This window comes from Cynara cardunculus (assembly GCF_001531365.2).
Source record: "Cynara cardunculus var. scolymus isolate 2C chromosome LG 12, CcrdV1, whole genome shotgun sequence".
Taxonomy (NCBI): domain Eukaryota; kingdom Viridiplantae; phylum Streptophyta; class Magnoliopsida; order Asterales; family Asteraceae; genus Cynara; species Cynara cardunculus.
Genome location: NC_037539.1, coordinates 28,395,438 through 28,407,546, shown reverse-complemented (window position 1 = coordinate 28,407,546; position 12,109 = coordinate 28,395,438). Strand labels below are relative to the sequence as shown.

The 12,109-nt window shown below is 36.8% G+C and overlaps 1 protein-coding gene across 11 annotated transcripts; it reads right to left on the bottom strand.

Moving 5' to 3' along the window:
• Positions 1-1,391: 1,391 nt before the first annotated feature.
• On the bottom strand, positions 1,392-10,354 carry LOC112523445 (protein NUCLEAR FUSION DEFECTIVE 6, chloroplastic/mitochondrial-like). Of its 11 annotated transcripts, none has more exons than XR_003070267.1 (4): positions 10,153-10,349; positions 9,680-9,804; positions 1,940-2,024; positions 1,392-1,728 (listed from the first exon to the last, which is right to left on the bottom strand). XR_003070267.1 is itself a non-coding variant. In XM_025133057.1 (4 exons), the coding sequence occupies exons 1-3, from the start codon at positions 10,320-10,322 to the stop codon at positions 2,005-2,007; spliced, it is 315 nt and encodes a 104-aa protein (XP_024988825.1). In that variant the 5' UTR covers positions 10,323-10,349; the 3' UTR covers positions 1,392-1,728; positions 1,960-2,004. The 11 variants fall into 11 exon arrangements, 9 of the variants coding, with proteins under 9 accessions (XP_024988825.1, XP_024988826.1, XP_024988827.1 ...); XR_003070268.1 differs by having other exon boundaries at positions 1,392-1,672; XM_025133057.1 differs by having other exon boundaries at positions 1,960-2,024.
• Positions 10,355-12,109: the final 1,755 nt, after the last annotated feature.

Below are 12,109 nucleotides of genomic sequence, written 5' to 3'. Positions count from 1 at the left end.
TCAAAAGATAACTTCAACTCAATTTTTTTAATTCAATTTTGTTTTTGTTTTAACCAATTCTTATTTACACCAATTTTCAATCAAAATCAAATAATAGAAATGCTCCATTGATCATATAAGCTTCAACATCTCCATTGATCCATCAACCATTCATTAGATAAGCTTCAACATCTACATTGATCTATCAACAAATATTGCTCCATTGATCCATCAACAATGCCTTTCTAAACTCAATATGTTGACGGGTTCGATTAAACCTAACTATCAAACCCAACCGAAGCTTCTTGCCTAGTCAAAGATGTTGATGGGTTCGATTAGGGTTTTGTTCTCGGGGATGCAGGGCATCGAAGTCGATAGAGATGGGTTTTGTTTTCTAAATAAGTTGTGAGTCCCATTAAGCTCGTTAAACTTCTAAACAAGCCAAGTCAAAAGTAAACACCAGTTACCCGGTAAACACTAACCAGGTAAGATTCTGGATCCTTTTCATGTCTCTTATCGAGTAAGATTCTTAATTCTTGTCATGCTAATCCAGTAAGGTAAATGAGACCCAGTAAGTGTTTTGTACGTGAAAAAGATTTAGGTCTTATAGTTTATACGAGTTTAATTTGTTTTTTAAATAAAAAATATCTATATATAACAAATACAATAAATAAACTCCTATATCTTCGTCACCTCACCAAAAAAGATATATGAGTTTTTTATTATATTTGTAGTATATAGTTTATATTGAGAAAAATCCTTTCCAAGCCATTAAGCCCGTTAAGTAAAAACACAAATGTCAGTACCATTATCTTTGCCTCTTCCTGATATTACATACGTGAGGAATTTTTGCTATAACATATGCATTTTCTTGATGAAGATTCATTCTGATGAAAAAAAGAGCTTTAGTTTTTTTTTTTTTTGGTTTTTTACAAAATTGATACTAAAGCTACTTTTATGCCTTTTCTTTATACAAGAAGGTTTTATCAGTCAATGCCTACAACTAAGAACACTACTTTTTAATCATTTTTGGAGTTAAAATACAGTAATGATGCATATGCTGAAATATGACCATGCCTAAATATGCATAATCAGTGACATGCGAACCAGTTATGCAATTTTCTAAAAATACCGGTTAAGGATCTACTAACCAAAACTAGTAGTTAATATATATATATATATATATATATGTTATTAAAGAAATCTATATTTTTAGCATATTTGTATAAAAAAAAACATATAATGTCATTAAAGAAGTAAGTAATATATGTTATATATAAAACACCTAAAGGAAGAGTTAAAAAACCAACCGGTTAGGCGACCAATCCGACCCCTTTCCTTCAAGCACTGTTTTCCATCCTTGAGACCAGGGCCGGTTATATTGGCTTTGAGGTTGGGACCAGTCCAAAGAACCGATCAGTTAACCAGTTTGACGACCTCTACACGATATTTATTCCATATAATGAAAGATCACAAGTTGAAGTGTGTTTCAGAGTACGAAGCAGCCATTCAAGTAGATGCAGAAACGACTAATCATTAATAGTGCAACAAATGTACCTTCAAATATCAACATTGTCTTAGTGAAATAATAGTCGACAGCCTCATATGACGACAACATGTTCCCATTTTCAAAAATGCAAATGACAAGAATCATCGGTCACTGCCATTAAAATATCCAGCCAAAATCATCCATCTACAATCAACAAACAATTTACTCGAATGAAAACCGCTTCATGCCCAATCACAGCCCTAAACAAACATAACTCCATGTCAAAAAATATATGCATTCATGAACCTCAATCAGGCCAAAACCAAAATGCTATAACTCTGATGAAATAAAGTCGAAAGTGATGGCCAATATTCGGTAGAATAATATCATACCCTAAAAGGTTCAGGTATATGACTATGATTATGATTATGATTATGATTAAAAAGACAAACAATGAAAGCAAATCCAGACTTTCTTCTGGAGTTCATTACTTATCATGCATTCTTGTAGTAGGTCCACAGCCTTCCAACAAGTCATCATACATCATCGTTCAGATCTGATTTAAAAGTACTGAATCAGCATCATACTTATACAACTAAACTTATTGAAAACAATTTAGCAAACATCGTCTTGTCCATAGGTTTAATTTGTAACTGGGATTCTGCTTATGCATACAGTGAACTTGTTCCAATGGATGGTAATTTTACATAACATAAGCATTAAGCACTTGATGGAAAAGGCCCCCTATTTGTTTTCATATTATTTGTTCATAGGCAAGGACAATAGAGGTGTAAAGCAGAAGTTAACACGGTTCAAGTGCCTCATTGATGTCAAATTACTCTAGAATTTCATGGCTAAAACTTAAGGATGTGTTTGGTACGCAAGACTAGACCGGGCTGGACAGGGAAGAGTGAAAGAAAAAAATGCATTTTTGTCCCACTTAGATCCTGGCCTATCCTGCGTACCAAAAACACCTAAATATGTTGTAGGTAAGTTGATATGGTTAGAGAAGAAGTGATGATATGTCTTCAATGATGGTGAACCATGTCATGTCATGTCATGTAATCACTTCCAAACAAACACTTGTTCTGCCTTGTCTTTATGCACCGATATATGCAGGAATATGAAGAAAAAACCATACGGGTACTTGTGATTTTGTCATTTAAACAAACTGGTCATTGTGGTCTATTCATGTATCAAAGGAGTATGTTTCCCTATCTACAGCAATGGTGTCCAAGTTATTGAATAATAAGATTATTGTGATTCAGTGCTGCATGCCATGTGTGACTGTGATGTGCCATGCTGGCCCTCTTTACAGGCCACACATCTTTTTCGTCAACTATTCCATTTAATCCACTTCCATCAACCACATCTGATGCCCTATCAAAACATGGGATTGAGCACAGCCCTAGTAACTCAACCGTCAACAGATTGTCTATCACCTAGAACGCTCATTTTACTAAGTGATCATATCATGAAAATCCCAATCAATGCAAGCTTATGGGTTCAAGGTGAAGAAAGATATATAAGGGATATTGGTCAAATGTATTCAATAATCCTATATTGGACACTAAGTCAAGGAAGGAAGAGAAGTGCTTGGACAGAAATGGATATTATCTTTAGATCTATACTGTTGGAAATTATAAAGAGAAAATAGCAAGAAGAACAAGATTGCTGGAAACTTAATTTTTATTGATGCAATATAATAAGAAACAGAAGCCTGTTTAAATAGGCTGAGAAAGCAACCACCTACAACTAAAAAGCTAAAATCTCTCAAAAAGCTTAAGACTAGGAGCCACTATCTGTTGGTCTTATTTAACAGCTAAGTTTGACTAAGAAGAGTTTGAATTAGTAAATATTTCTAACACTCTCCCTTCATTCAAACTCTGATAAACCCAACTGAATGCAAAAAAATTCATGTTTTGCGAAAGGTAAGCTTTTTGTCATCAAATCAGCAATTTGTTCCTCTGTTCTGCAACTTTCTAGCTTAACTTCTCCTTTAGCCAAAAGTTCTCGTATGAAGTGGTGTTTGATATCAATATGTTTGGTCCGGCTGTAAAAAACCGGATTTCTTCCGAGCATGATAGCCGACTCGTTATCACATATCACCTCAGTTGCCTTGTTTTGCTTTACTCCGATATCACTCATGAGTCTACGTAGCCAAACTGCTTGACAAGGAAAAAAAAAGTATGGTACATTGACAGCGGGTGTTCGAATCACATGACTGGCGACCGACAAAAGTTAGCGTATGAAGTGGTGTTTGATATCAATATGTTTGGTCCGGCTGTGAAAAACCGGATTTCTTCCGAACATGATAACCGACTCGTTATCACATATCACCTCAGTTGCCTTGTTTTGCTTTACTCCAATATCACTCATGAGTCTACGTAGCCAAACTGCTTGACAGGATGTGGCTGTTACAGCCACATATTCTGCTTCGGTAGTCGAGAGCGCCACGGTTGCTTGTTTCTTTGAACTCCAAGAGACTGCAGCAGACCCAAGTATGAAACAGTTTCCCGTTGTGCTTCGTCCATCTTCAGCCGAGCCACCCCAATCACTATCACTATAGCCTTTGAGGCTAAACTTTTCTACTTTCCGATACCAAATGCCGAAATTTACCGTCCCTGCAAGATACCGTAGGACTCTTTTTACTGCTCCAAAATGATGCTGACTTGGATTGTGCATGAAACGAGATAAGACCCCAACAGCAAAGCTCACATCTGGACGAGAGTGAGTTACATAAATGAGTCTACCAATTAAGCTTTTGTACAGGCTTGCATCCGCTCTTCCTGTTTCATCATGTGACTTCAACTTCTCATTTATGTTCATTGGGGTGCTGGCAACCTTACAATTTAGCATGTTGAACTTCTCCAGTGTGTCTTTAACATATTTCCTCTGTGACATGAATATTCCAACATCTGTTTGACTCACCTCTAGCCCCAGAAAATATTTTAATTCTACGAGATCGGTCATGTCAAACATGCTCTTCATGGACTGTTTGAATTCCGATATGAGATTTAATGAAGATCCCGTATAGATCATATCATCAACGTACAAGCTTATTATCATGAAATCATCTCCACCTTGATTCTTGAGATATAAAGTTGGCTCGTGCATGCTTCTCTCGAATCCATTCTTGTGAAAAAACCCAAATATCTTGCCATACCACGCCCGTGGCGCTTGCTTCAATCCATAAAGGGCTTTCTTGAGACGGTACACTTTGTCTCCCTCGTCTGTTTTCTCGAATCCTGGTGGTTGGGTCACATAGACTTCTTCTTCTAAGTCACCATTTAGAAATGCCGATTTGACATCAAATTGGAATACTTTCCATCGTTTTTGAGCTGCAAGTGCCAATATAACACGAACTGTTTCAAATCGAGCGACCGGCGAGAACGTCTCATCATAGTCTATTCCTCGTTTTTTAGCGTAACCTCTTACCACCAGTCTTGCTTTGCGTTTCTGAATGCTGCCATCTGCTAAGAATTTTGTTTTAAAAATCCATTTTAAGCCAATTACATTTTTACCTTCTGGAAGTTTAACCAACTCCCACGTCTGATTTTTTTCGATGGACTGTAGCTCTCTTTCCATAGCTTCCTTCCATTCTTGTTGTCTCATAGCTTCTTCAACATTTGATGGATCTCCAACAAACAATGCCAATGAAGATGGCGACTCTCCTTCGATTGGGAATCGTCGTCGTGGAATTCTGCCTCATTCACTTCTATGTAAGTCTTGTGACTGACTTGGGTCATTAGTAGTGTCATCAGAAAGATCGCCAGAAGAGGTCTCTAATAATGAAGAGTCCGAGCTTGACGGCTCACCCGCTGTTGGTGTCGAACCTGCTGTTGGTGTCGAGCTGCCTGAACCATGAGGGGTATGTGTTGTTGGGCTCACCGTCTCTACTTCTGGTTCATTTAATTCAAGTCAAGCACGTGATTCGGTCAACTTTTCTCCCCATTGCCAGTTGCCTTGCTCATCAAACACCACATTTCTACTTATAACAATTTTCGCACTTCGAGGATCATAGAGCCGATAAGCTTTCGATTTAGAGCAATATCCAATAAAAATGCATTTATTCGACTTTTCTTCCAGCTTATGCATTTTCTCTGTATGTAATGCATAACAAATGCAACCAAAAATGCGCAAGTGGCTTACCGAGGGTTTACTTCCGTTCAATGCCTCGTATGGTGTTTGATCCCAAACAGCTTTTGTAGGAGAAATATTTAGAAGGTACACAGCAGTTGCAACTCCTTCAACCCAAAAAGAGTTTGGTAATCCTTTTGCTTTTAACATCGACCAAGCCATCTCGACCACCGTTCGATTCTTTCGTTCCACCACACCATTTTGCTCCGGTGTGTATGGTGCTGTGAGTTCTCTTTTAATGCCCTGTTCATCACAAAAATTAGTAAATTATGTAGAGAGAAATTCCCCACCATGATCAGTTCGAAGTGATTTTATGATTTCTCCCGTTTGCTTTTCCACCAAGGCTTTGAATCGCTTGAAATGCTGAAACGCTTTAGACTTAAATTGCAAAAACTAGACCCAACTCATTCTACTGTAGTCATCTATAAACAACAAGAAATACTTGCTTCCAGATAAAGAATCTGTTCTCATCGGTCCACAAAGATCGGCATGAATGAGTTCCAATACCGTACTCGCACGTTTGGCCTTCCCTATTGGAAATGGCTTCTTGGTTTGTTTCCCAAGAATGCATCCTTCACAGACTCTGTCGAGCGATGCGATGTTTGGAAGATCTTGAACCATGTCTTTATTTTTCAGCAATTGAAGACCAGTGATGTTAAGATGACAGTATCTGAGGTGCCAAAGCTCATTGTCTGCATATGCTTTGTTAACTAATGCAACTTCTGTAAGCTCAGAGAAGTTAAGTGGGAACATTCTATTTTGTGTCATGTCAGAACTTGCAATAATGTTACCTGTTGCTTTCTCTTTTACAACACATTTGTAATCTTCAAATAGTACCGAACATCCATATTCCAGCAGTTGTCCCACGCTTATTAAATTATGAGCTTAAGAAGGTGCAAAGTGAACGTCTTTAATGAGCTTAGTTTTGTTACCTTTCGTCACCATTGTCGTTCCTCGTCCTTCAATCTGAAGTGCTTTATCATCTCCAAGTCGAACTTGTGATTGTATCGACTCATCAAGTTCTTTAAACTTTTGTAGGTCGCTAGTCATGTGATTCGAACACCCGCTGTCAATGTACCATACTTCTTTGCTTGACTCTTTAGGGTTCGAGGATGCCATGAAGAGGAACGCGTCGTCACCATATTCTTCTGTGAACTTAGCCTCCTCCGGTTTGTACCAGCAATCTTTATCACAATGCCCATATTTGTTGCAGTGTGAGCATTGTACATAAGTGTTGACATTTCTGTTTCGGCCTCTGCCTCGACCTCGATAGCTTCCTCTACCTCGGCTCCGATAGTTTCCTCGCATGCGATCAGAGGATTCTGGCTCCCCCTTTGTGTGAAAAGCCTTCTCTTCGTCTCTTGCCGATGACCTGTTAATTCTTGCTTCATGCGCTTGAAGGGATCCCATTAGCTCATCGAAAGAAAACGTTGACAAATCTTTCGATTCTTCGATAGCAGCAACTACATGATCAAAGTTAGGAGTCAAACTCCTTAAAACCTTAGCCACCACGATTTCATCAGTGATYTTCTCTCCATATGATCTCATCTGGYTCACTACTGCAGAGACTCTTCCCAAATAAGCTTGAACCGATTCTTTGTTATTCATGACGAAAGTTTCGAACTCTCGTCTCAACGACTGAAGTTTGACTGTAATTACCTTCGTAGATCCTTGATATTCTGTTTTAAGGATTGACCATGCTTGTTTCGAGGTTGTAGCTGCAGCWATTCTTGAAAATATGCTCTCGTCCACCGCCTGCTGAATGAAAAAGAGAGCCTTAGCATCAYGTTTCTGATTTTCCTTTGCATCGCCGGCTTCTGCATAGCCAGACTCAACAAGTTCCCAGAGATCTTGTGACAGAAACAAGGTCTTCATCTTAATGCTCCAGAATTCATAAGATTCCCCTTTGAAAATGGGTATCTGTGGCTGGGATACGTTGAGGGTACTTGAGCTTGTTGCCATTTTCAGCGAAATCAAACGCCCAGTTCTCTGAAGGAACCTGGCTCTGATACCACTTTGTTGGAAATTATAAAGAGAAAATAGCAAGAAGAACAAGATTGCTGGAAACTTAATTTTTATTGATGCAATATAATAAGAAACAGAAGCCTGTTTAAATAGGCTGAGAAAGCAACCAACTACAACTAAAAAGCTAAAAACTCTCAAAAAGCTTAAGACTAGGAGCCACTACCTGTTGGTCTTATTTAACAGCTAAGTTTGACTAAGAAGAGTTTGAATTAGTAAATATTTCTAACATATACTGCATTTACTGTATTCAGAGGAAGCAAATGAAGTGTATGAGAAGTTGGAAGACAAGGTGTACAACAAGGTACAGGATTTCAGTGCACTTAAGTACTTGATTAAAGGGTATAGCAAAGAAAGTTAAGAATGAAGGACTATGACCAATCATCAAAAATAAAATGAGTGGCTGATATGTCAAAATGAGAAAACAACATTGACAAAAATGAGTTTTGCCTATTTCAAAGTAAAAATGTGATGATTTGGATAACCTTAATGATCATCCTGTCCCTATGGTCAAAAAATGTTGCAACAATATTAACTTCAGGTATTCCTCATCTAACACAAATGATCATGGAAGATAAAACTTTCTCAATCTAATCTATGGAAGGAGATGCTCTCAAGCATTTAGAACATCATAAGAAGAAGAAATCCATGTAATTTGGCCAATGTTGGTGATCTTCATCTAGTTCTCTCAGGTCCTACAAGAGGAGAAAAGCATATCCATGTTCCAATGTTCTAGAGAAAAAGGGAGGGTCAGAAAAAAGAAGAATCCAAATGTCAAGGAACACAATTGGTAGAAAGTGATTGCATATAACATCAAAACAATGCTTTAGTAGAGCTACAAGATGTTAAGAAATACAACAAGTAGCAGCAACAAAGGTTATATTTTTCAATAAAAAGAACCAAAACCTATGTCATCCACACTCCAATTTGTCAGACTGTGAGACATAGAAGGCTAGTCAATTCGAGAAAGATAATACAAGAACGTGTACTCACAGAAAAAAAAAAAAGTAACATGCTCATTTTAGTCCTGATATAAATCTAGTTTGTGTTGGTAACGTATTTTATTTTGCAACCAGTTAAACTTTAACCTAGTCTGACCTCATTATACCTATTCCAGTTTTGCTAAATAGTGTTAACATGAATCCCATATATTTGGCGTTTTGGGAAACATTACTTCCCAACACCAACTACCCATATTTAAAGATATAGACTATAAAGACAGAATCAGATAATGGAATTTTTGTCAAACTTGTAGCCAAGCTGCATCCAGTGTTTTAGGTTAGTTATGGATAACTTAATTTACATTGTTCTTAAGTCTTTCAAAAGGTTACACCAACTATTGTAACTGATATTATTATATCATATACTCCTTATCCTGCTCGCCCTATTACTTTCAATCTATAAACATTGTCGTTCGAAGTATAGAAGAATACAAAAAACAACCCCTGTTAATACTGTGCTTTAAGTATCATCAAACCTTTATATTAAATTGATACAAAAACCTTCCCCTTGCTCCCCCGTTGGCTAGAAGGGCAGATATTCATGCCCCCACACCCTTCATTAATGATTAGTTAAGATAGGTTGGCTCAACTTGATCACACCTTCTAGAAGTTAAGTCATTTGTATTAAGAACCAAAAATTTCTCTAATAAAAACTACCTCCTTTGTATTATCGTAACAATATATAAAGACAACTAAGTAAATGAGAAGTGGCAATTTTCTCTACACCATTAGATATTCAACAATTCATATTAAATTGATCTCAAGAATCTTTCCTATCACTCAATCATTGGCTAGAAGGATGGACATCCTCTCCCACTCTTTATTAAGACAGCTTAGATCAACTTGATCAACATCTTCTATTAAGTTATCCACTTTGTATTCAAGTAAGAACATAAATTGCATCACGTGTAATATTTAAGATTTCTTCAACAATTTCCAAGAGCCATAGAACATAGTTCCATGAGCGTCGGTCACAATGCAGACATGAGAATTGAAACATTGAATAGCACGACAGTCACGTTAACAAATTCAGTAAACCAAATATTACCTTCAAGGGTCCAACCACATGTCCGCGGAGCAGCTGAAAGCATTGAGGTCAGCAATGCAGAGGCAGTAGCTGTATGGAATGGAAACATTGATTCTACAGACATACAACTCATCTCAACTGGTGACCTAGTTTAAGTGATTTGACATCCAAAAAGAACAGCATTAAGTCAAAATAATAATCCATTATTACTAATAAATAATTCATACTAAAACAGCAAATGTCAGGATTACGTTTACACGAAAATGTTAACTATATTAATCTTTACGACAAGTTGACTAGAAAAAATATGTTGGACATCAAGAAGCTCCATTTGTAGTCACGAAACAGATTCCTCATTTTCTTTAGCTCTTCATAATATCAATTTTGCATTTAGAATCGAACTAGGTTTGATATCAACAGTTAAAGGCTATTTAATCAACATCAAATTTGCATCATGACGAGTAATATTGTAATCGATGCATCATAGTAACAACCTGAAAATGCGATGAGAAAGGGGGTTTTGTGAGGGGATGCGAAAGGTAGAGCGTGGCGGCGATGTCGCATTGGATTTAGCACCAGCGGCGATTCTAGAAGCCCCCGTGCGGAGGGTGGTGAAGGTGGAGGCGGAGCGGAAGGCGGACCTAGCTGCGACGGCTGTTGCCATATGGTTCGGCGAAACAAATTGAATCGGGGTTTGGGATCTGTACACCGCACCGGGGGTTTTGGGGATGGAATTAGATACATATGTACCCCCTCGGTTTCACTATTTCCAAATTAAGTCCTTTGGCTTTTCTGAATTCAACATTTCTTCCTCATGGTTTCTTTTTATAAAATTAAATATGAAATCCAAATAAAATTACATATGAGGATACAATATGTCATCCCACTAATGAAATTTATATGCATATATAAATACGTAATCAACAAATGGTAGAAACTTAAAAAGATTCAGAAGAAGCGGTGGTCAAATAAGATAACTTGTTAATAAAGTTATTAATTTACCGATGAAGTTGTAGTAATGCATATGTATGTATGACAAATAAATCATCCCACATGTTAAGTCATTTAAATCATAAATAAACGTCACATAAAAGTGAATCTTTAAAGATCTAAACTTAATACAAAAAAATATACTTAAACAAAAACCAAACTTATAACTCACTTGGTGGACATAGCTCATCTTGATATGATTTTTCTTTAATCAAATATTTAATTCGATGGTCTATAAAATCGTCCTTTACGTGACAGTATTAAAAGGATTTTATCATAATACAACAAGTGTCATACATGTTTGCATTAATAGTAGTATTTTCCATCCTCCAAGACTCTAGAAACATGTATCCCAACCGACAAGGGTTGTGGCGTAATGGTTCGATTCCAGGCATTTAAAACAATTGTGGTCACTAAGTTTATCAGTGCTAATTTCTTGCAATCACAATTTATTGGGATTAGTCTAGACATATCCCAAAACACCCTTTCAAAGAAAAAAAAAGACTATAGAAACATATTTGACGTCCCTATAAGTTTATAACATATGTGTAACTGAGCTTTAACCCCAAATCTCGTTGAACCTTCATATGAAATTATTTCTTTTTCTTTTAGAAGATTACGAGCTTTGATTGTAATACAATACTTCTAATAGATAAAATAGCAATTTGTATCAAATTAGAACGCCTTTTATTTCGGTTTTCATGTTGAGTAGCAAACTTTCATAAACTTTATTTTGGTGTCTAAAACCAGGGACAGACCTGTTTAGGTGGTATAGGTGGCATGTGCCACTGTATTATTCCTCCGTCAAATAATAAAAAATTTAGGTTCGTGAACGGTGCAACCATATCGTTTTAGAAGATGTTACTGTATTATTCCTGAAACCCAAATAAATTGGAAACCCAATTCTAAATTAAACCCAAATAAATTGGAAGCCTAATTCTGTAAATTAGAAACCCAAATAAATTGAAACTTTAAAGCCTAAGTACATCAAATTGAAACTTTACAGCCCAAATGCAAAGGCCTTAGCTGGCCAAACAAAGCCGTGGATGTATATTGTATGGGACGAGACCGAGATGAACAACGGAACAAATGGGAGAGAGACGAGTGCGAATCGCGGAATCGGACGAGACAAAATCGAAAATCGAAGGATGAACCGGACGATTCTCGAGTGCGACCAGGTCTAGGAACGAATCAACTCACTTAAGACTCGATCAACTCGTTTACTACAGTGCTATTTGCCTGTTTGGTCTCTGTTTTTAGATTTAGATATCCATTTTTACTCTTGAATCTTGATTACTTGATGTCTTGATCTGTTGATGAGTTGATCAGTACAATTTTATATTTAGTTCATTGGTAATCAGTTGTAGTTTAGTTGATGATGTTGATTAGATTACTCATGACTCTTAAAAGTCTTAAGTCTTGATTACTTGATCACATATCAATATAATTTTACATTTTAGA